Raw genomic sequence first — 21088 nt, 5'->3', positions numbered from 1 at the left:
CAGTCTGTTGTTTCATGTCCAGTTCTAACTGTTGCTTCTTGACCTGCATATAGATTTCTCAGGAGACAGGTAAGGTGGTATGGTATTCTCATCTCTTGAAGAATTTTCCAAAGTTTGTTGTGATCTACACAGTCAAAGGCTTGTTTCTTACAGCACTCAAAATGACTTGCCTTGTACTGTAACTTTGTACACTGAATTCTTAAGAGAACCTGGAGGGAAGGGTGGTGTCTTACCCACCTTTGAGTCCTTCAAAGACCCAGAAGCATAGTGAACCTGGTGATGCTCAATAAATGTCTTCCCACCTGAATATTTTCTATATCTCTTTCCAGGAACATTTTTTTGGTATTTTTTCTCCTTCTGTTTTCTTGACCATAGGCCCCAGCAGGCATAAGATCCTGGGGTCCATGTTATCTACAGTGGTGCCTCTAAAAATCAGTCTGTCTTGAAAGTGTTTATCTTTCTTGAGATGTAATAAGAGAAATAAATATATGCTTTTATTCATTTTATAGATATCTCCTTTATTTGAGAGCGTATCTCTCCTATACTTTTGGTGTTAAGATGTATTTATATGAAGCAATGTTGATGATAAATTAGAAAATAACAGTTGACTTTTAGTGTGTGTGCACTAATTATCTTTACTTGGCAAAGTAAAAAAACTAGTAATTCTATGTTCATCTTTAAAAAGATTAAAATTAAAATTTGCTGGTTGCAAACTCTGAAAGCCTGGGAATCAATTACCCTTTCTGGGCTGGCTGAAGATAGGTTCACTTTCTTAAATGCTACATAAATTCACTAACATAGGGCTGGAGGAGGCTTTCTCTTCTCATCTCAAGGATTATTATTTATTGACCTGTGCTCCTCCTATGTTTCCACTCTCCAGTTCCTAAATATGTTAAAGTGAAGTCCCTCAGTCGTGTCCGACTCTTTGCGACCGCATGGACTATAACCTACCAGGCTCCTCTGTCCATGGAATTTTCCAGGCAAGAATACTGGAGTGGGTTGCCATTTCCTTCTAATTACCCCTTAAATTCCTTGACCTAAATGTATCTCTTGGGGGCAGGAGGAGAAGGGGACGACAGAGAATGAGATGGCTGGATGGCATCACCGACTCGATGGAGGTGAGTTTGAGTGAACTCCGGGAGTTGGTGACGGACAGGGAGGCCTGGCATGCTGTGATTCACGAGGTTGCAAAGAGTCGGACACGACTGAGCGACTGAATTGAGCTGAACTGAAACTAAAATGTATCTCTGTCCCTTTAAATGGGGGCGTGCCGTAGCGGGGCGGACCGCCCAGGAGAGACCCGGGAGAGAGGAAGAAAGCGGAAGCGTGGCCAACGGGTATATACTGCGCGTGCGTGAGGCTCGAGCAGGGGGCGGGGTCACGTGGTCCATGGGTTGTGGGGGTTCCTGGGCCGGCGCGGCAGAGAGCTCTGGTAAGGAGTGTCCGGAGAGCGGCCCAACTGGGTGGGGACGTCGGTTGGCGGCTGTACGCGGGGCGGCAAGAGAACGCGGGCCGGGTCCCTGAGCTTTGCCGCTTTCCGACAGCGGCGCGGCTTCAGACAGGCCAACTGGACCAAGGCCCACCGTCCGAGCGGGGTTGACTCTGGGATGGAGGGGAGTACCCTGTGTTTGGCCTGGAACTGGGTTAGTTTCCACTTGTTGATTTCATGGAATGAGAGGCTGAGGTGCAGGGGCACTCGCTTATTCAGATTGAGTCTTGGAGGCCGGTAGTCACTCCCCCAGAAGGAACAGGTGTGTAACCTGCCTTTGGGGCCTGAAGCACAGGTGCAGGCTCTTCCATCCCTCGAGGCCTGGGATGAGTGTGCTTCTCTAGTGTGGGGCCGAGGCTTAGGCGGGGTGTTCACCTCTTAGGATTTGTGCGCACCCTGTGAGGTTCGGTCCAGTTTCTCTGTGGATGCGAAATGTGCCCTAGAGTGAGGGCAGCAGGGGACACGTGGGTCTCTAACGTTCGAGGCCGTTCCTGTGTCCTGGTTAGTTCTCCAAGTGTGGTACTGGGGGGAAGTGGTGGTGGCGGGGAAGGGCAGAGTTGCCTAAAATGTTTGGGTGTGTTTCAAAGAAGAGAAGGTGGGATGAATTAGTGTCAGTAAGAGAGGATTCATGCCACCGGGTTTCAGTAACTGATGGGGACTCTTCTCCAAACAGGCATTCCTCCTTCATCAGTTCAGTCCAGTCGCTCAGTCGTGTCCGACTCTGCGACCCCATGAATCACATCACGCCAGGCCTCCCTGTCCATCACCAACTCCCGGAGTTCACTCAAACTCATGTCCGTCGAGTCGGTGATGCCATCCAGCCATCTCATTCTCTGTCGTCCCCGTCTCCTCTCACCCCCAATCCCTCCTAGCATCAGACTCTTTTCCAGTGAGTCCCTGCTAATATTAGATTGATACTAGAATGGTAAGGAAAGCTGTGTCCACTACCACACTCCCGGCACCCCAAAGAACAAACCAAACGTGGTTGTTAACTTGTGGTGCCAGCTTTATTCCAGATGTCAGTGATTAGGAGATCAGTTATGAATCAGGTGTGTGTTTCAAGTACCTGATGTAAATAGGGATGGAGACTCTACATGTGTTTGTGTAAGATGTGGGTTTGCTCCTGGTTAAACTTAAGAAGAGTAGATATTGAAATCTCTGGTAATAGCTGGTGTATTCCATAGAATGCAGAATGGAGATAAATGAGAAAAAATTCTGGTTGATCTTTTGAGTTTCTTATCTCAAAGAGGCATAGGTGAAAAACTTTTTTCCAGGGGTCAAGGGAAGAGTATGTTGCTTATCCTTTATACATTTCCTTTGTACTTGGACCGATATCAGCAGATGGGTGTTTTCTGTCTTCCAGAATACTGGGACATATTGGTGACTTTTCAGCTCTTTTCCACCCTTTTATAGATATTTCAACCACTGTGATATCAAATGTCAGTTATGTATGTTAATGAAAAGTAAGGCCTGTTGAACTTAAGTGTATTTAACTTTTGATAGTTTTCACAAGAGTTTAGATATCATCTTAACCTACAGCTTCAGGTGTCATCTGTACATATTTGTAAGATTAACTGTTCTGTTCTTAAATGGATCTTAATGTTTGAATTATCTTCATTCTGTTTAACAGCCTTTCTATTACTTCATCCAACCTTAAGCACCGCAGAGAGAAGAGAAAACTCCTACCTCTAATATTTTAAATTTCAGAAAAGGACACTGGTTGGCCAGATTGGATATAAGAGTGTCATGTGCTTATTCTTCTGGCTAAGCAGATAGGGTATTTGATTGGTAGAACCACCAAAATTGTTGAAACCTCTGTTTCTGAAGTCCATGGGTAAAGTGAAATGAGTACCCTCAAGTGTGATGCTCAGTTAGCTACAAATAACATCATCCTTGATTAAAACTACCTTCACATGGATCAAAGTATAAATTTTCAAGTCCTGTGCTGTATGCGCTGCTGCTGCTGCTGCTAAGTCACTTCAGTTATGTCCGACTCTGTGCAACCCCACAGATGGCAGCCCACCAGGCTCCCCTGTCTCTGGGATTCTCCAGGCAAGAACATTGGAGTGGGTTGCCATTTCCTTCTCCAATGTGTGAAAGTGAAGTTGCTCAGTCATGTCTGACTTGTAGTGACCCCATGGACTGCAGCCTACCAGGCTCCTCCGTCCATGGGATTTTCTTTTTTTTTTTTTTAATTTATTTTATTGGAGGCAAATTATCTTACATTAATATATTGGTTGGTTTTGCCATACATTGACATGAATCAGAATCCATGGGATTTTCTAGGCAAGAGTACTGGAGTGGCTTGCCATTGCCTTCTCCGCTGTATGTGCTACACCAGCATAATTAGAAAACACTTTCAGGCTTTTTTTCTGTCTTACATACAGGTGTCTGGTTGCAGTTCAAGGTTAAAGTGACTTATTTCCACATCACCTGTGACTGGTAGTGTAATATCTTTACTGCTGGTTTCTGAAATTTTATTTTTCCAGTTTTTCCTAGGCCCTTGAAGAAGGTTACCTGGTGGCTCAGCTGGTAAAGAATCGGCCTGTGATATGTTCCCTGGGTTGGGAAGATTCCCTGGAGAAGGGAAAGGCTACCCACTCCCCTCTTCTGGCCTGGAGAAGTCCATGGACTACAGTCCATGGGGTTGCAAATAGTCAGACGTGACTGAGCGACTTTCACTTTTGAAAAAGTACCTTGATAATTGAGTACCATTGCAGTACCCTGTGAAGGAGTCATGTAGGAGCCTGACATATGATCTCTTAGGAAGTCAGTCACAGCCAGTTTTTGCTCCACGTTGGAACAGCATGCTGTGTGTTCCTTTGAGCACAGGTGAAATGGGTTGTCTGTGTGTGAGGCATGTGAGAAGTGAGACTGATGAAAGTCCAGCAGACACCCATCCCTTCCCCACACACACTCAGAAGCTTGTAGTTATTGAGTGGAATGGTATGCAGAGTCCAGCCCCTATGAGAATCATTTCTTTTTTTTTTTCTTTGCCTAAGATAATGGTTGAATTCTTGTAAATTGGATGAATGTACGATGTGCATGCTTAGTCGCTATAGTCGTGTCTAACTCTTTGCAGCCTTATGGACTGCAGCCTGCCAGGCTGCCCTGTCCATGGGATTCTCCAGGCAAAAATACTGGAGTGGGTTGCCATGTCCTCCTCCAGGGGATCTTCCAGACCCAGGCGTCTCTTAACCCCATCTACATTGGTAGGCGAATTCTTTACCACTAGTGCCTCCTGCAAAGCCCCGAATGTATATTTTCACCTTGGCCTATAGGTTGAATTAATGTAAAACAGCACAAAATGTTTGAAATTATGGAGTTTGTGTCATGTCATACATGAGCAAAATGATCATTTAAAAAAATGTTAGAGATTGAAAAAAAACTTAATTGCAGAGAGGGGAACTTGCAAGGTGGGGGGCTTTTGGAGAACAGAATGACTACCCGTATTTTATTTTGAATGACCAGAACGGCTGTTAAAGGCTCTAGAAGCCAGTGATGCAGCATTGCTTGGCTGCTTCTGTGGGGAGGGTGAGTAGGTGCATGGATTGGTGTAATTAGGCTACTGTGTAATTAGGCACTGGGAATACTGTGATGGAAGAAGGGCAGATGTGATCTTTGCTTTCTTGGAACCCACATTCCAGTTGAGGGAAAGAAATGGAGGTTCAGACACTGAAAAAAATGATTGTAATGTGATAAGTGTAATAAAAGGAGAACACTGTTACAGGTAATTACTAACAGGTGCCTACTAACTAGTCAAGTTGAGCAGGAGAGAAAAAGACTTTTGAGGAGGCAAAGTTTTAGCTGATATCTGAAGGATGAGTACGATCATCTATAGTTGACAGACCTGATTGCATAAAAGTGGAACTCAATTATAACTTGGTTTATTATGGCATAGATTCCTATATGCTATAAGTCAAGTAGTATCCTCTGAAGCTTAACAATTACAGGTAATAAAACTGATATATTTAATTCACAACACAAGTGTTATTCCTATCTTCTGATTTTTGTGTTGATCAGTAGATGTTTATTGAATGTGTAGCTAGGCATGTTAGTGAACCCAGTGATGTGGAGTATGCAAAGACGCCTGGTCCCATTTCTGTTGTACAGTTGGGGAGAAAAGATGTAGTCACATGGTAAGTTAACTAATGAATCAATATAAGGAAGCTGCCAAGGTGCCTTTCTAAAGACGTTCATTCTGGATTCTGAGGATGCTTAGGGAGGGAAGGTTCCCAGAAGGAAGGACAGAGGGACTCTGGATACATATAATAAGGTTAGTTTTAAAGGAACTATTATTCCTGTAGGCATTGGGGAAATGTTAAAAATGAGCCCATTTACCAGAGTAAGATAATAGAAAAACTCACAGAAGTTCATCCTCTGTTATATTTTTCTTTACAAAACAAGCCACAAGAAGACAGCTCGAAACAAATAGAAAAAAAACACATGGATTGAAAAGACCAGAAACAAAGTTGGCATGTAACATTGCTTCCATGTCATGATTTTGTGATATCTTTCAAAGGCTGTAGTGTATTAGGAAAAAACCCAACTTGATTTGATTTCAGTGTAATGTGGTAAGTGTCTCATGTAACATTTTTGGGAGGAAAGGAATGTCAGCAAATTAAACAGGATCCTGAAACTTGAACAGTTGGGAATGTCTGCTGAAGTTTAAAAAAAAAAAACTAGTAGAAGAATTCCACTTTAACCTGGCTTAATATAGGTCACATTCTAGAGTTCTTATTCAGTTGGCCAGTGTTGTTATGGAGTCATTGCTGTTTATATGGTACACATATTTTTTTTCTTCCCCAGGTGTTCCTTGGGCCTCCTTTATTCATTGGTCAGGAATAATTAAGAGAGCCTTGGGAGCTCTCAGGATGTCAAACAATCTTTGGTTGAAGCTATTAAATTATTAGTTTATCCGCCCTCAGAAATGGACAACATACTGGGTAATCATGATTCTGTGATATATATTCTCTGTTAGATTAATCTGATTCACGTAACCTGTTGTGTAGTTTGAAGGTACACTCTGGCATGGCATCCCCTTGAGAACTATAAAAACCCTAGATTACGGGATGGTTGGGTGAAAACTAGTTATAGAATTGTATCTCAAGAGGAAATTACTAGTAGTTCATTTCTTTGTTCTGCATCAAGTGTGTATATCAGTCAGCCAGTCAGTTCAGTCGCTCAGTCGTGTCCAGCTCTGCAACCCCATGAACCACAGCACGCCAGGCCTCCCTGTCCATCACCAACTCCCAGAGTCCACCCAAACTCATGTCCATCGAGTCAGTGATGCCATCCAACCATCTCATCCTCTGTCGTCCCCTTCTCCTCCTGCCCTCAGTCTTTCCCAGCATCAGGGTCTTTTCAGATGAGTAAACTCTTCTCATCAGGTGGCCAAAGTATTGGAGTTTCAGCTTCAACATCAGTCCTTCCAATGAACACCCAGGACTGATCTCCTTTAGGATGGACTGGTTGGATCTCCTTGCAGTCCAAAGGACTCTCAAGAGTCTTCTCCAACACCACAGTTCAAAAGCATCAGTTCTTCGGCACTCAGCTTTCTTTGTAGTCCAACTCTAACATCCATACGTGACCACTGGAAAAACCATAGCCTTGACTAGACAGACCTTTGTTGGCAAAATAATGTCTCTGCTTTTTAATATGCTGTCTAGGTGTAATATCACGCAGAAGGCAGTGGCAAGCCACTCCAGTACTCTTGCCTAGAAAATCGCATGGACAGAGGAGCCTGGTGGGCTGCAGTCCACGGGGTCGCTACTAGTCGGACACGACTGAGCGACTTCACTTTCACTTTCTCTTTCACACATTGGAGAAGGAAATGGCGACCCACTCCAGTGTTCTTGCCTGGAGAATCCCAGGGACGGGGGAGCCTGGTGGGCTTCCGTCTATGGGGTCACACAGAGTCGGACACGACTGAAGTGACTTAGCAGCAGCAGCAGGTGTAATATCAAGTACCATGTATTAAGCATTTCATCAGTAGTCTTTATTTGGAAGAGTGTGCTCAATAAATGTTTGGGCAATACCAAGTGACAAGGGAGGGGTAGGTATTTCAGAATGCTGGTGATATGGCCAGAAACAATTGAAGTTTGCTAGTGTATTCATTTTCTATTTCTGCTGTAACAAATTACCACAAATTTCATGGCTTAAAAAAACCACAGATTTATTATTTTATAGTTCTATAGTGCACCAGTCCAGTATTGGTCTTACTAGGTCAAAATTAAACTGTGGCAGGGCCAGGGTCCTTCTAGAAGAGAGTCCATCTCCTTGTCTCTTGGAGTTTCAAGAGCCTGCCTGAATTCCTTGGCTCCTGGCACCCTTCCTCCATCTTCAGAGACTGCAGCACAGCACTTCTCTGACCCTGCTTCTGTTGTCACATCTCTTTCTCTGTCTTCTGCCCATTTCTCACACTTTTAAAGACTGTTTGGTTACATTGGGCCCTTCTGGATAGTCCAGGGTAGTCTCCCCAACTCAAGATGCTAACCTCTACCATTCAGTTTATGTTTTACTTGTTGGTGTTTAGTCGCTCAGTTGCATCCAACTCTTTTGCGACCCCATGGACTGTAGCCCACTAGGTTCTCTGCCCATGGAATTCTCCAGGCAAGAATACTGGAGTGGGTAGCCATTTCCTGCTTCAGGGGATCTTTCCCCATCCAGGGACTGAACCCAGGTCACCTGAATTGCAGGTGAATTCTTTACTGTCTGAGTCACCAGAGAAGTCGATTGAGTTCATGAGGAAATTTTGCTATTGTTGTTCTAAGAAGTGTAGCCTCTGGTAAGGTCGCCTTTGGATATACTTAGCACTGGCTAGACTTTTACAAAAGTACCAGATCTTGTTTCAGGGTCTTTAAAGGAATTTGGAAATCTTGAAGTTTTAAATTTCTTGAATACTTGTTCTGTGTTCAGACATTATTCTAAATGCTTTACAGTCATTATATCATTTGTTCTTCATAGTAACTCTACAAAATAGGTAATTGTATTCCTGAGAGTTGGGAGTCTTAATTGTGACTCTTCCCTCGCTCCCCCCCCAAAAAAAAAGAAAAATTGGGGGACTGTGTTGGTTTATGTAGCCTAAATGCTGGAAAGCTATGTCTGGAGCTAACATCAAACATAAAAGATTGGAGCCGGGGGCTTGCATGATGTCAGGACACTACTCTTTCCTCTTTTCTGGTTCTGGTTATAGGTTGCTTTCATTCTTGCTCAAGAATTTGTACTGAGAGTATAAATTTTGTTGGTGGAGACACTGACAGATGCATAGTAGGTGTTGATGTATGTTGAATAAATGACCTCTTTTTCTGCAGAATGGGATAGGGTATATTGCTTAGCCTTATTATTCATTGTTTAACGAACAGCGGGAGTGGCTCTTCCTTACCAGTTCCATTTTGGTGCATCTTGGTAAAGGACCCTGGCTGTATTGTGCAGTCTTTGTTACTAGGGGCTTTTTTATTGACAGCCTCCACAGGAAGCACATAGTTTGAAAGAGCTTTCCCCAGAACAAAAGGTGATGCTGTGGGCAAACAGCACAAATGGCCACAATATTTCATCTTACAAATATAGAAATAGAGGAGCTCAGAAAGGGTAGACTGATTGACCAAGGTCATAGATAGGAACTGGTAAAGTCCAGATTCAGATATGATTTTAATTGACTCTTTGGTCTATATTCTTTCCAGTTTGCCACCACATCACACTAACAGGAGCTCGGTGAAGTGAAGGTAGGAAGTAGGGTGGCACAGCAGGGTGACATTCTTTTTTCAGAGAATGCTTGATTTCTTGAAACTTCTTCAGCGTGGTATTGGAATTCACAGATGCTGAGATGTTTTGAGAACCTCTTATTAACTCCAGATAGAAGCTATAAAAAGAGCCAGGAAAAAATTGTTTTCCTCTCAAGTTATTTTGGGGACACAAATGTGAAGAATGAAACGTTTTAAGTTATAGAGTCATTTAAAGTTTTTGTTTTTGTTATGTGGTTTTTTCCACTATTTTAAAAAAATGTATAAGAATAAAACTTAACTGTCTTCAGGAAACACCTATTGTGAATATTTGTGCATATTTGTAAGCATTCCTTGACTAATTGAAATCATTTTTGCTAAGTGGTACAAATAAGAGGGAACTTTATTGAGAAGTAATTTGTCATGAGCCAGTTCAGTCTTCTTTGAAGAAAGGCTCATAAAGGCTAATACTGCCCCTGCCTTTGGCTTATTGCAAAAGGAGAAGTACATTTAGTACCCGAGATTGGAAAGATGCTTTCAAATGTTGCCAGACACAGAATACCCTCAGTTACGTCTTCTAGGAATGTAGTCGATAGCACATGTTTGTAGGCCAGAGCCTCATAGTCTGTCTTCTGTGACACGTGAAAGGAATTAATCTGTTTGGTAATATACGAATGTACTAGCTACACAAATTGGTTTCAGCTCTTGAAAATCAGTCTTCATGAGTCTGTGTCTTATGCATAGTAGATATTCATTTTAAAAAATTATAGAAAGAAATATTGAAGAAAGTGGGATTCACGTTCAGTCAGTTCAGTTTAGTTCAGTCGCTCAGTTGTGTCCGACTCTCCGCGACCCCATGAATCACAGCACGCCAGGCCTCCCTGTCCATCACCAACTCCCGGAGTTCACTCAAACTCATGTCCACAGAGTCGGTGATGCCATCCAGCCATCTCATTCTCCGTCGTCCCCTTCTCCTCCCGCCCCCAACCTTTCCCAGCATCAGAGTCTTTTCCAGTGAGTCAACTCGTCGCATGAGGTGGCCAAAGTATTGCAGCTTCAGCTTTAGCATCAGTCCCTCCAATGAACATACAGGATTGATCTCCTTTAGAATGGACTGGTTGGATCTCCTTGCAGTATAAGGGACTCTCAAAGAGTCTTCTCCGCCTGCTGCTGCTGCTAAGTCGCTTCAGTCATGTCCGACTCTGTACGACCCCATAGACGGCAGTCCACCAGGCTCCCCTGTCCCTGGGATTCTCCAGGCAAGAACACTGGAGTAGGTTGCCATTTCCTTCTCCAATGCATGAAAGTGAAAAGTGAAAGGGAAGTCACTCAGTCATGTCTGACTCTTAGCAACCCCATGGACTGCAGCCAACCAGGCTCGTTCGTTCATGGGATGTTCCAGTCAAGAATACTGGAGTGGGGTGCCATTGCCTTCTCTGAAAACTGAGCCTAATTAGATGAAATTGTCAGTGAGTTTTGGGCATATTATTTTTAAAAGAACAATAACAACAACTAATTCTCAACTCCTTTTAAGAAAATTAATTATTTCAATGGCTCTGTGGTTGTCAGCTATTTTTCCTGCCTTCACTTCAGTAAGGAATAAAGAGTAACAGAAGTTTGTCTGCTGGGGAAGTTTGGTGGTACGTGAGCACTTAGTTGCTCAGTCATGTCTTTGACTCTTTGCGACCCCACAGACTGTAGCCCGCCAGGCTCCCCTGTCCCTGGGATTTCCTAGGCAAGAATACTGGAGTGGGTTGCCGTTTCCTTCTGCTGTCTTTGGGTAGTATATCATTTGAGAAAGCTTCCTACTGAGAATTAGTGCTCATGGGGTACCATGGAAAACACCTAGTCTAGAACACAAAATTACGTTTGCTTTTATTATCATCATTACTGTGGCATTGTTTCTATTTTCTTATTTTTGTTCTTTTATTGTATACAGGCAGAGCTAAGTGATAAATGTTTTAAAGTTTGGTCACTTGTATCCTAATTATAACACAAACTAAAAACATGTAAGGGCAAATTTAATGGTTAAACTATATATATTTTTTTCCTGAGTATATTTTTAGTTTTTTAGAAATTTTTCAGACAGTTATTTTCTAGACAGTTTTTTTTTAAAGTAAACCAGATTATGTTTCTTTTTGGTATGATATTGTATCCTTTAGAGCTGTGAAAAAACAAAATTTGCATACATTTCTTTACTATCTCTGTTTTCCCTTAACTAGCCTTCTTTCTAGAACACTCTGGTCAGCTGTGGAATTATTTTACACTGACATCATTGTCTCCTCTAATAGATCTGAACCTTTAGATTTGCTAGTGTCCTATTAAGTGACTTGCTATCCATTCTGGGCCCTCTGTGTCTGCACTAAGTTTCCCTTAGAGGTCTATGGCCCTGTCTGGATGCTGATGACAAAACTGGTCTATATACTTATCTTCATGGAGAATTGGAGATCTGCTCAGGTTTGGGAATGTGAAGAAGGGGTTAACTGCAGTTTTCGGCACCAGTGATCCTCTTGTTCTTAGGTACGTAAATCTGGTTGGTACCAGGTCTAGTGGTTGAGCTTGTCCTATGTCATCTCTATCACCAAATTTAGGACTTTGGGTGGTGGGCCACTTCCCAGACTCCTAAGTCAGATATTCCTCCTTTGTGCTCCCATAAAAACCCTCCCCCCATATCATAGCTCGTACCCCAGGATTGATTTCTCTTAGTTTGTTATCAGATGATTGAGTGAAATCAGTTTCCACAAAAGTCTGACCCAGTAAGTCTTTGGTATGTCCATTTGAGGAAATCTAAATAATATATTTTTTCTTTTTTGAAAGGAGATCATCATTCAGTTCATCATGATCTGAGGCCAAAAAAACAAAAACTTGCTTGGATTGACTGAATAAAGTTATTAAAAGTAAACATGGAAAATGAACCAGACCATGAAAATGTGGAAAAAAGCCTCTGTACCAAGACTACTGATGAGGAACTGAACAAGTCTTTCAGTCTAGAAGCTTCACTTTCAAAATTCTCTTACATAGATCTGGACAAGGAACTGGAGTTCAGAAATGATCTGGTAAAAATTCAGCTTTTGTCAAGTGATGATGTTTAACCAAAATGTTGCTTAGAGTGCACTTTATAATCCAAAGACTCTAAATTCATCATTTTGGATAGATTAATAGGCATCTAAATACAGTTTTATGAAATAATACTATTCATTTCTATAGCTGATTATAGTTTATAAAACACTAATACATCTCATTTGAGCTTCACAATGCTCTGATACTCCATTTTTACAGGGGAAGAAACTGAAGTGCAGCTCTGTTAAATGATAGCTCTGTCATAGTGCTAGTGGTAGACTTAGAATTCTTGTGCAGTGATTTTTTTTCCTCATTGACTTGATATCAATAGGTTTTTGTGATGATATGAATATTTAATAACAAGTTGTTTGACCTAATTATTCACCACCATAATTTATGAAATAATTAGGAAATTCAGTGTCAGACCTTTGTATATCTCTTATGACTTAGAAGATTAGGGTTTGTCGTAAGACATGCTGTTTTGTTTAAGAAAGCAGATGCCAAAGCCCTTCAATAGAAGCTTTCTGGAAAGGATTGTTAGGATGTTGCTGTCAGTGCATATTTGTCCTTGATAAACTCTGAATATGTGGATAGAAAAGGAAACAGTTCTGAGGTTTTTGACCTAACCCTTAATATCATGAATTATTGAGTTGGCTTTCCGTGAGAAGAGTTTGGTGGTCTGTTTGTCTTCTAATTGATAATGGTTCTAATCAATTAAAACACCCTCCCAATTTTAAGAGGGAAAGTATTATTATGTGAGCATTAATTTCTTTTCTCTATTTAGATTGATGATAAGGAGTTCGATATTCCTCAGGTTGATACTCCTCCAACACTGGAAAGCATACTAAATGAAGTAGGTATATATTAACAGTCACTGTTTTATCATGTTGATTTGAATACTTCTGGGTTACAGTGTTTGTTTCCAGGTCTGCATTGTCCAATAAGGGAGCCAGCAGTCACATGTGGCAATTTAAACTGATTACTGTTAAAGAAGAATTAAAAATCCATTTTCTCAGTTGTGCAAGGCACACTTCAAGTGCTCAGTTGTCATATGTGGCTAGTGGCTCTTGTAGTGGACAGCATAGATGCCAAAAGTATTTCCATTATTGCAGAAAGTTCTAGATTGTGAGCTTTTCAGGGGCGGAAGCCATGTCTTGTTTGTCTCTGTGCCCAGGACAATACCTCATGCTTGGGCCGACTAAAGAAATGTTGTATTAAGTGAGTTGAAATACTAAATTCATGACACTTCTGAGATTTGTATTATGTTTTGATAATGTCATCTCTGCCAGTGATATTCAAATAGCTCGTCCTCGGGAGATACAAAAGAGCATCTGCAGCCTTGTAATGCACTTCATCACCCTTCTATATAAAGAAAATGAAGCCACCATAGTTTATCTTGTGAATGTCATCTCGATTAAAAAGTTTCTCAGAGCTCTGAAATGATGTTACTTTCTGAATTAGCAGATCATAAAGGCTTTATAATGGAACTCTTTGGAAGTACATGTTGATGAAGTGTGCTAGCTTTTTTGTACCCTTCATCTGCTCTCAGTTCTTCAACTCAGTCTTCTTGATCTTTTAACAACTTGCTTAAGACTCCCATTGGAAGTTTTAGCTCCTAATTTGAGAAAGATTCTTAAAAATCTATTTCAGATCCATAGTTATGTTTTGTAAAAGATAATGATGCAAAGATTCCTCAATAGAAATGCCCACTGGCCCCATAAGAGGGGTTGGGCCCTGGTTTGCTTTTTTTTTTTTTTTGGCTCTGGCCCCTTTATTACTTCTTTATCTGTACTTTTAGGTTTATAGGCAGTACTATATAGGATGCAAACTACTTTCTCTATGAATTATATCTTTTATTATTTTAAAATATCAGCTTGATATTGCTATTTCTTTGAATATATTTTTAAATGTTATGTTTGATCTGTATTAAGAAGACTTGAGCATTTATAATTTTAACCAAGAAGGCTTTGGTCAATGAGACTGTCCTGTTAAAGTCATATTTATTTATTGTTTTCTAATAGGAAATCTTTCATTTATAGATGAAGAGATTAATTTGTCAGTTTTCATAACATGATGTTAATCACATAATTATTTCAATTACAAAGTGAGAACTACAAATAATCTTAGAGGATGTGTACAAAGCCCTGTTTGTACATCTTTGTACAATAATGTCAAAGTAATGCTCTAATGAATGAGGCTGTAATTTATAATGAAGGAAAGCTATCTTTGCAGAATTTACATACCTACTAGTATCAGTAAGTATAATAATCACTAGTGGTTAACTGATGATACTGTTATCTTCCTCACTAATTTGGGTGCCTTGTGCATTTGGGTTACAGTGTTAAATACTGCGATTATGAAGTGATATGTGATTGTCTCTGATTTTGAGAGAAAAATAGGACTGGAAATTGGCTGGCTGTCACACCAAGGTGGACAAGTGAAAATAATAATTTAAATTGTAGAACATTATGAAGACTAAAAAGGGAAGAAGTATTGAAGAGTGATTTTAAGAAAGAAAAGGGACAAAAGTAGAAAGTGTAAATAAGCACTTGCTTCAGGATATGTGGATACATATATCCTATAAAATTCATAAATAAACCTGAAGAGATGCTGGGAAGAAGTGGACATCTATTTTACAGAAAGTTAGAGATTACTGAGACATGCTAAATCTCAGAACTTAGGTCATGAAATAATGTTACTAGGCCTTGGCATCCTTTGAAACTGTGCTACTTCTGAGGTTTTTAATCTTCAAATTCCGTTCTCTAATAATAATCCTCTCCCATCCCTACATTCTCTTCCTTCCATTAAATCTCCTCTTTGACCTCCTTAGGACCAAGTCTCTTGATCCTCTTTAGTCCCCAGTGTTTGAAAGTAGCCCTGACTTCAGTTCTGCTGTTGGCTCATGCAGCCGGATATTTCTTTTGAACTTTTAATGGAGATATCACATAAAGAAAAAATGCACAGGTCATAAGTGTACAGCTTGGTGAATTTTCACAAACAGAATTCTTCGTGTAACTGGAGTCCATCTGAAGAAATAAAGCATTGCTGCTGCTGCTGCTAAGTCACTTCAGTCGTGTCCGACTGTGTGTGACCCCATAGACGGAATCCCACCAGGCTCCCCCATCCCTGGGATTCTCCAGGCAAGAACACTGGAGTGGCTTGCCATTTCCTTCTCCAGTGTGTGAAAGTGAAAAGTGAAAGTGAAGTCGCTCAGTCGTGTCCGACCCTTAGCAACCCCACGGATTGCAGCCTACCAGGCTCCTCCATCCTAGCACCCCAGAAACTCCTCTTGTGCTTCTGTAGTATTGAACCCAGGATAATCACTGTCCTGACTTCTACCAGCATTGCTTGGCTTGCTGGCTTTGAACTTCATAAAAATGGAATTATATAATATATGCTTTTGTGTGTCTGACTTATTTCCCTTAACATTGTGTTTTTAGATTCATTTGTATTTTCCTGTATGTAGTTATTCATCCATTCCCATTGCTGTGTAAAATGCATACCATTTTTAATTCATTCTACTATTTATGAGCAGTTTTATAATACCCAGTTTCTGGCCACTTTGACAAGTGCTGCTGTAAATATTCATGTCTTCAGGTACCTACACACGTGTACACATACACACATTTCTTCTGGGTATGTACCTCAGTAGAGTTGCTGCGTCATCAGATGTGGGCATGGTCGGCTTTGGTAGATGCTGCCACAGGTTTCTCAGAGTGGTTGTGATAGTATATGCTTTCTGTAGCAATATACGGATATGGTTATATATGATATCGTGTATATTACCATGTCATATATATGGTAATATATATATACACCATATCGTATATGAAGATATGGTTCCCATGTCTTCATCAACTTTTTAATTTTTCTCTTTTTCACTTTAACCATTCATACTTAATAGGTGTGTAGTAGCATCATATCAGAATTTTAATCTGAATTTTCCTGAAGATTGATGAAATTGTGTCCCTTGACATATGTTGTAGACTTTTGGATATCTCTTTTGTGAATTGCTTTTTCATGTCTTTTGCCCTTTTTCTGTTGAGTTGATTTTTAAAGTATTTTTAGGAGTTCTTTATATGTGATGTATATAAGCTTTCTATTAGATGTGTGTATTGCAAATATCTTCTTCCATTCTGTGGGTTACTTTTTTTCTCAGTTAATGGTTTCTTTCGATGAGCAGAAGTTCTTAGCAGTAGTTCAACTTACTAAGTTTTTCCATTTTTGTTAGCTTTTTGCTGCATCCTATTGAAGAAAATTTTGCAAATTTCAAGGTTATGTTGATGCCATCTTATTTTAAAATCTCTGTTGTTCTACATTTTACATTAGATCCGCAGTTCATGTGAATTGTGTGTGTGATGATGTGAGGTATGAGGCAGCAGCACTTACTGAGCACCATTTTCTGTGGTGTCACTTTTTGTTTTAAATCAGGTGATCGTATATGGTGGGTGTGATTTCATTGGTCTTTCTGTACTTGCCCCAATATCACAGTCTGTTTGAATCTTTATAATAGGTCTTGATATCTACTAGGTTCAAATCTTCCAGCTTTTTTGTTATTCTTTAAGATTACCTTGCTTATTCTTAGTCTTTTGCATTTCTACATAAGTTTTATAATCACTTTATTGGTTTACAGACACACACCCCAGGTGAAAAATGATAGGATTGTGTAGATTCTACACATCAGTTTGTGAGAATTGATATCTCTACCGTGTAGCTTCCGTGGTGGCTTAGTTGGTAAAGAATCCACCTGCAATACAAGATACCCTGGTTTGATTCCTAGATCAGGAAGATCCCCTGGAGGAGGGCATGACAACCCACTCCAGTATTCTTGCCTGGAAAATCTCCATAGACAGAGGAGCCTGGCGGGCTGCAGTCCATGGGGTCTCAAAGAGTAGGACACAACTGAGCGACTAAGCACAGCACACACCATGAAGCTAATAATTTTAAATTCAGCCTCACTGGTACCCTTAATTATCTTCCTCATTCCCCCGCCCCCCCACTTAATCCTGTAAGCCCTCAACCCTGGCTTAATTTAGCTAATCTATTTTCTTTAATTATATCCCTGGGCTGCTTAAGAAAATCAAATAAGATTCTGGCTGACTCTCTTGCTTAAGACCTTGGTTCTGCATTTCATTTATGAGTTGTTTCCGTTCTCTTTCCCTAAGGCAGTCCTTCATTCTTGCACAGCTCTCAAGTAATGCAGTAACTTTGCAAACTTTCATCCTGTTCTTTGCACTCCATTTGTATGTGGAGATATCTGAAAAACAGTTGGAAATGTGGCCTAAACCTCAAGAGAAATGTTGGTACTAAAGATACAGATTTTGGAGTCCTTAGCATGACATGGTATTTGAAGCTATATATGGGGGTTAGCTTGTTCATACAGAAATTGTGTGAAGTAGGAAGAGCCAAGAGCCAAGAATATAATCCTGGGGAACAAAATCACTCAAAGGTTGGGCTGAAGAGAAATAGAACATGACTAATAGAAGAGGCACATAAGTTGAAGGAACAGTAAATAAGAGATGTATTGGAAACTAAGGGAAGAGAAAATTTCCAGAATTGAGGCTTGGCCAGTGGTATTACTTGATGCATATGGGGCAGTGGCATGCTAAAGGAAAAGAGGCTAGCAGATTTGACTGGTAACTTCAAGAGTAGTACTCAGTAGCCAGTAATGGGTCGAGAAAGTGGAGTGTGGACTGCTGTCTTAAGAACGTGGATAGAAATAACGGAGTCCAGCTGAAACCGAAGGTATGATCAGAACTTTTTTCTCTAATGTCTGCTGCCTAGAATCAGCTTGTTTGAAGCTAGACTGATTTTGCTTTATCTGCTGTTCTTTCTTATCTCAATTAGTAGTATTACCTTTTGCCTAGTTGCTCTAGCTAGAATCCTTGATCTTTTTTGACTTCTTTCTTAAATTTAACCTTCTTTGCCCCCCGCAAAACACTGTTTAGATGGTAAGCAGGAATCTTTAATTTTACCACAGTAATGTCTCCTTATTCCTTCTCTTGACCCCTTCGGCTGCATTCCTAGACTGAACTCTTCTCTCTTTCCTTGACATTGCAGTAGCCTTCTTCCTGGTTCTTATTAGTCTCCCTGCCCCAGTCTTCCCCTCTACTCTCATTCATCTTCATTCTACCCCATTTATCTTCTTAAACATGATTCTCATCATGTGTCGATTTCTTAGAGATCTCCTTGCCTTCCAACTGCCTGCTGTATGCAGTACATTAATTTATTAAGTAAATGAGTACTGATTATGTGTCCAGCATTGTACTAGACACTAGGAATACAGTGGTGAATGTGGGACCTCCTGTCACCTACCTTAATGAAATGTAAAGCTTTTTACAGTGTGGGTTCCAGCTTATGTTTCTAGGATCATCTCCAACTCCTACTTGTATACTCTGCTCATCTTAGACTACTTCCTTTTTCACTGGCACAATCCATATTATGAAATCACTGTGTTTGCACATGCTGTTTCCAACCCAGAATGCCTTTCTTCTGTCATGTTTATTAAGGTATACTATTTATAGTCAGGTGGTATTTATTTTCTTCAATCGCCATTGACTGTTAGTTAACTAATAAAGCACCTAGGCAGGTTTGAATATGAAGAAATATTTGGCAACTAAAAATATAATCTGCATAACTGCTCCTACTTCTTTCAGCTACAATAAATAATTTTTTGGAGTGAAAAAAGTAGGGAGAGATATCTAGAGTTGAAATTTAATTCTGTACTGTGCCTCTCTGATCAATAGCAATGCATGGAAAAGGGGTGAAAAACAGTAAGTGTATGTTTATTTTGGAGCAACCCATTAATGCCTGTTTGACTTATAGAGTATTTGGACTTTTGAATTTATGTGTCCACGTTCTTCTAATTTAGACTGATGATGAAGATGAATCTTTTGTTCTTGAAGATCCTACCTTGTTAAACATTGATACTATTGATTCTCACTCTTACGATACTTCATCTGTGGCAAGCTCAGATAGTGGTGACAGGACAAACTTAAAAAGGTAAGTATTCTTTTTTTTAAAAAGTTGAAGTATAGTTGCTATATAGAGTTGTGTTGATTTCTGCTGTATAGCAGGAGTGACTAAGTTATACATACCTTCTTTTTCATATTCTTTTCCATTATCCCAGGATATTTCCAATATTCCAGGATATTGAATGTAGTTCCCTGTGCCATACAGTAGGACCTTGTTGTTTATCCATTCTTTATGTAATTCTACTAACCGCAAACTCCCAGTCCATCCCTCCCCCACCCTTCCACCCCCTTGGCAACCACAAATCTGTTTTCTTTGTCTGTGAGTCTCTTTCTGTTTCATAGGTAGATTCATTTGTGCCATATTTTAGATTCCACATAAAGGTGATATCGGTATTTGTCTTTTTCTGACTTAATTCACTTGGTATGATGATCTCTGGTTGCATCCATGTTGCGTAAATGGCGTTATTTAGTTCTTTTTTTTTTTTTTTTAATGACTGAGTAGTCTTCCAGTGTATGTAGGTACCACATCTTTATCCATTCATCTGTCAGTGGACATTTAGATTGTTTCCATGTCTTGGGTCTTGTGAGTAGTGCTGCTGTGAACATAGGGGTGCATGTGTCTTTTTGAATTATAGTTTTGTCTGGCTATATGCCCCAGAATGGAATTGCTGTATCATATGGTAATTCTATTTTTAGTTTTCTGAGGAACCTTCATACTGTTTTCCACAGTGGCTGTACCAACTTACATTCCCAGTAACAGTGTAGGAGCATTCTCTTTTCTCTATACCCTCTCTGACACTTGTAGACTTTTTAATGATGGCCATTCTGACTGGTGTGAGGAAGTATCTCATTGTGGTTTTGGTTTACATTTCTCTAATAGTTAGTGATGTTGAGCATCTTTTCATGTGTTTGTTGGCTATCTGTATGTCTTTGGAGAAATGTCTCTTTAGGTTTTCTGTCCATTTTTCAATTGTTTTTTCTTGTTGTTGAGTTGTATGAGCTGTTAATACATTTTGGAAATTAAACCCTTGTTGGGTGTATCGTTTGCCAATATTTTCTCCCACTCTGTAGGTTGTTTTTTCATTTTGTTTAAGGTTTCCTTTGCTGTACAAAAAGCTTGTACATTTGATTATGTCCCATTTGTTTGTTTTTGTTTTTATTTCTTTTGCCTTGGGAGACTGACCAAAGAAAACATTGGTAACGATTTATGCCATAGAATGTTCTGCCTATGTTCTCTTCTAGGAGTTTTATGGTGTCATGGCTTATGTTTAAGTCTTTAAGCCATTTCGAGTTTATTTTTGTGCATGATGAAAAGGTGTGTTCTACCTTCATTGCTTTATATACATCTGTTCAACTTTTCCAGCACCGCTAAGCTGAAGAGACTTCTTTTCCCCATTTTATATTCTTGCCTTCTTTGTTGAAGATTAATTGACTGTAGGTATATGGGTTTATTTCTGGCTTTCTGGTAAGTATTTGTTTAAATCAAACTTGCATACAGTATGGTCTGCTGAAGCCGAGCATGGAAAGTAGAAGGCCACTTAGGTGGAAATGAAATGCTTGTTAGACCCTGAAGATTTTGGTACTGTTGAGAGGAGAGCATAAGAAGGTGGATACCATGTCCGTCTTCTGCACCTCTGGGGTGTGTGCTCAGTCACTCAGTTGTGTCCAGCTCTTTGCAGCCCCATGAGCTGTAGCCCACCAGGCTCCTCTGTCCATGGAATTTTCAGGGAAGAATACTGGGGTGCCGTGCCATTTCCTACTCACGGGATCTTTCCCGACTCAGGGATCATCTCCTGTATTGGCAGGCGGATGCTTTACCGCTAGCCCCACCTGGGAAACCCCCA

The 21088-nt window shown here is 40.3% G+C and overlaps 1 protein-coding gene across 9 annotated transcripts in view; it reads left to right on the top strand.

The window, feature by feature from the left end:
• The first annotated feature begins 1371 nt into the window (after nt 1–1371).
• VPS8 (VPS8 subunit of CORVET complex) overlaps nt 1372–21088 on the top strand; it is a 313442-nt gene continuing 293725 nt past the window's right edge. For 5 of the 9 annotated variants that reach the window (XR_016038004.1, XM_088838472.1, XM_055408827.2 and 2 more), the window contains exons 1-4: nt 1372–1432; nt 12028–12266; nt 13055–13123; nt 19142–19272. Coding sequence is in view for 8 of the 9 variants with exons in the window: in XM_088838472.1 (XP_088694598.1) it covers nt 12114–12266; nt 13055–13123; nt 19142–19272 (353 nt within the window). In the remaining variant the exon portion in view is untranslated. The other 4 variants (XM_055408831.2, XM_088838469.1, XM_088838484.1 and 1 more) reach the window with 4 other exon arrangements.

Source organism: Moschus berezovskii, chromosome 1 (assembly GCF_049115385.1).
Source record: "Moschus berezovskii isolate FMDL1 chromosome 1, NW_MosBer_1.0, whole genome shotgun sequence".
NCBI lineage: Eukaryota > Metazoa > Chordata > Mammalia > Artiodactyla > Moschidae > Moschus > Moschus berezovskii.
The sequence above is the reverse complement of the archived record's forward strand: the minus strand, read 5'-3'. Positions and strand labels throughout refer to the sequence as shown.